The 2,908-nt window shown below is 38.5% G+C and overlaps 1 protein-coding gene across 1 annotated transcript in view; it reads left to right on the forward strand.

Annotated features, from left to right (window-relative positions):
- Positions 1–1,906, forward strand: part of LOC107677745 (NACHT, LRR and PYD domains-containing protein 12-like) — a 39,026-nt gene extending 37,120 nt beyond the window's left edge. Inside the window, exons 7-9 of the mRNA XM_016472763.1 lie at positions 1,006–1,179; positions 1,262–1,342; positions 1,378–1,906. Coding sequence (XP_016328249.1) covers positions 1,006–1,179; positions 1,262–1,342; positions 1,378–1,861 — 739 coding nt within the window. The 3' untranslated portion in view covers positions 1,862–1,906. The remainder of the gene's footprint in view (positions 1–1,005; positions 1,180–1,261; positions 1,343–1,377) is intronic.
- Positions 1,907–2,908: the final 1,002 nt, after the last annotated feature.

Genomic DNA, 2,908 nt, shown 5'->3' on the forward strand with positions numbered 1-2,908 from the left:
AAAACAAACATGCAAAGCACAAATACAACAATTTCCAAACAACCAAACAAAAAGAACAAAAATACAAAATAGCAGCAATATTCACAATGAAACACCATAGTAGTGGCAAACACGTAGCTTCTCGCCACTGTAGTTACCCCACCTCAAATCCTCTGAGCAACAAATGCTGGAAACTACTAAATTAAACGCGCCACCACCGGCCGGGAACGCGCTATTGTTCCGGTCGTCGAGGTGATCCTTGCTCTCTGAAATGAGATTGTCAATCAATTGGGTTAATGTTAAATACACAACTGCAACAAATGCGTATTCCGGTACAAGACAGAAGAGTGGTCGAGGAGAGCAGCTTGCAGAGAGAATAAAACACAATCCAATCCAATCCGTCCGGAAACGTTTTCGGTTCAGGCATTCATTTCCGCATGCAGATAGTAATCCATATGGCTCAAGAATGGTCACAAAGCCTAACAGCGCCCACAAAGCCTGCTGCAACACCTCCTGGTCCCCATGTCACGGCGAATAATAACTCACGCCACCCAGCACACTTGATGGCGTTCATGTTAAAGACTCGCAAAAATAAACATTCGCTCAACGTGTCCGTATTACTCCTCAGCCACACTCCTGGACAGAAACACGGCGCACCAATAAATCACATCACTTCCGAGACCCCGAATGATGCGCTTAGTTAGATGTCAGGCTAGTCTCCTTTTATACCCGTGGAACATACCATTTCATCCCCAATAACTAAAATGGTTGATCACATCACCACAATATATATAACAAGTCATGCAGTTACTGAGCTACTCTGCAGTGGTTGGTGTCCTGCTCGATCAGAAATAGTCTGAATATAAAAACTTCATTATAGGCATGCCATAGTAGAACAAGTTTTGGAAGATGGATTGATAAAGTACTCACTAATTTTTATAAATTCTGTACATTTTGAACAAAAAAAATTACATTGTGTACTTTTAATTGACGATCTGGACTGTTGCTGTCTGTGTTGTATTGTAGATTGTCTGGCTGTATGGTGACAGAGGAAGGCTGTGGTTATGTGTCTTCAGCTCTGAGTTCAAACAACTCACACTTGAGAGAGCTAGATCTGAGCTACAATCATCCAGGAGATTCAGGAGTCAAGCTTCTCTCTAAAAATCTGGAGGATCCAAAATGCTCACTGGACAATCTCAAGTATGTTGACACTGCTGTGTGTGCTTGTTTGAGTTTACTGATTGTATGAGATCTGCAGAATGTGACACTGTGTGTTTTACAGTGTAGATCATGGAGGAGAGTTGAGGCTTACAGCAGGACTACACAAATGTATGTCTACACACCCACCCACACACACACACACACACACACACACACACACACACTCACACACACACATCATCTCGTTCTGTCTGAGAATAGAAGAAAGGTGACACATGTGGAAGAGTATCAGTCATATCCTGATCATCCAGACAGATTTGATGGGTGTCCTCAGGTTCTGTGTAGAGAGAGTCTGTCTGGACGCTGTTACTGGGAGGCTGAATGGAGTGGAAATGCTATTATCTCAGTGACATATAAAGGAATCAGAAGGAAAGGAGGAAGTTGTTCCTGTGAGTTTGGATACAATAAAAACTCCTGGAGTTTGATATGTATTAATAATAGATTTACTGTCTGGCACAATCTTAGTTCAATTGACATACGTGTCCCTTCACACTCCTCTAAGAGAGTAGGAGTGTATGTGGATGTGTCAGCTGGCACTCTGTCCCTCTACAAAGTCTCTGACTCACACACACTCACACACTTACACACATTCACATCCACATTCACCGAACCTCTCTATGCTGGATTTACAGTTTTTGATTCATTGTCTCTGTCAGGTTGAAAAGCCAGTACGCAACAACAGAGACAGCTTACCTTTGGTTTGACTCTGTTAATTATGAGGATGATATAAGGAGTTGAGCACCATTTACTTTTGTTCTTGTTAATTTGTTCTCCTTTTTTTATTATGTATTTATGTATTTTTGTAGTCTGTAAAAAAGCTGTGACCGGACACACACACACACACACACACACACACACACAATACAATACAATACAGTAAATGTTTAGGCCTATTTATAAATAAGACAAATGATTCATCTTTCAAATAATTTTTCTTGACCTAGGAATCAGTAGTAAATACAATACAATACAGTAAATGTTTAGGCCTATTTATAAATAAGACAAATTATTCATCTTTCAAATAATTTTTCTTGACCTAGGAATCAGTAGTAAAGTAATATCAATGCTTGCTTAGAAGTCATGAGGTCATATTTATTGTAAATTATGATGTCTGCTTAATTGAATACATGATGTCAAGTAACCACATAATGTGTATTAGATTATAGCTGTTTATTAGTGCCTTATGGACATTACCTTCACACACCCATCTCTGGCTTATAACAGAATACTTCCTAAATTGTAACACTGAAACAAGTATTTTCTGTAAAGCTGCTTTTGAAAACAGATGTATTGTGAAAATCTCTGTACAAATAATCTTGAATTTGTTGTAAGATTGTAATAGATGAGAAATAAACAATACAGTAAGACAGTATAACATTAATTTCAGCATTTACACAGCCTGAACCACTGTAGTGGAAAAACCCTACTCTTAAAGGCAGGGTTCCCACTCTTTCATGAACACCAGATTCAAGGACTTTCAAGGACTTTTTAAAGCACCATTTATTTTATATCAAGCATCTATCAAATTCACACCCCAGAATATGAAGTGTCATGAAAGACCTTACAGTACTTAACATTTCACTTACACTTAACATTTACATAGAAAATTTCAGAGTAATAATGTTTTGAATGTGTAGGTTTCATAAATTTAGACCGTTTTGAGCAGTCGTGTTCAAAGGAATTTAATTAAATCCATTGAAGTCAGTAC

The sequence above is a fragment of the Sinocyclocheilus anshuiensis genome, unplaced genomic scaffold (assembly GCF_001515605.1).
Source record: "Sinocyclocheilus anshuiensis isolate Anshui unplaced genomic scaffold, SAMN03320099.WGS_v1.1 scaffold1001, whole genome shotgun sequence".
NCBI lineage: Eukaryota > Metazoa > Chordata > Actinopteri > Cypriniformes > Cyprinidae > Sinocyclocheilus > Sinocyclocheilus anshuiensis.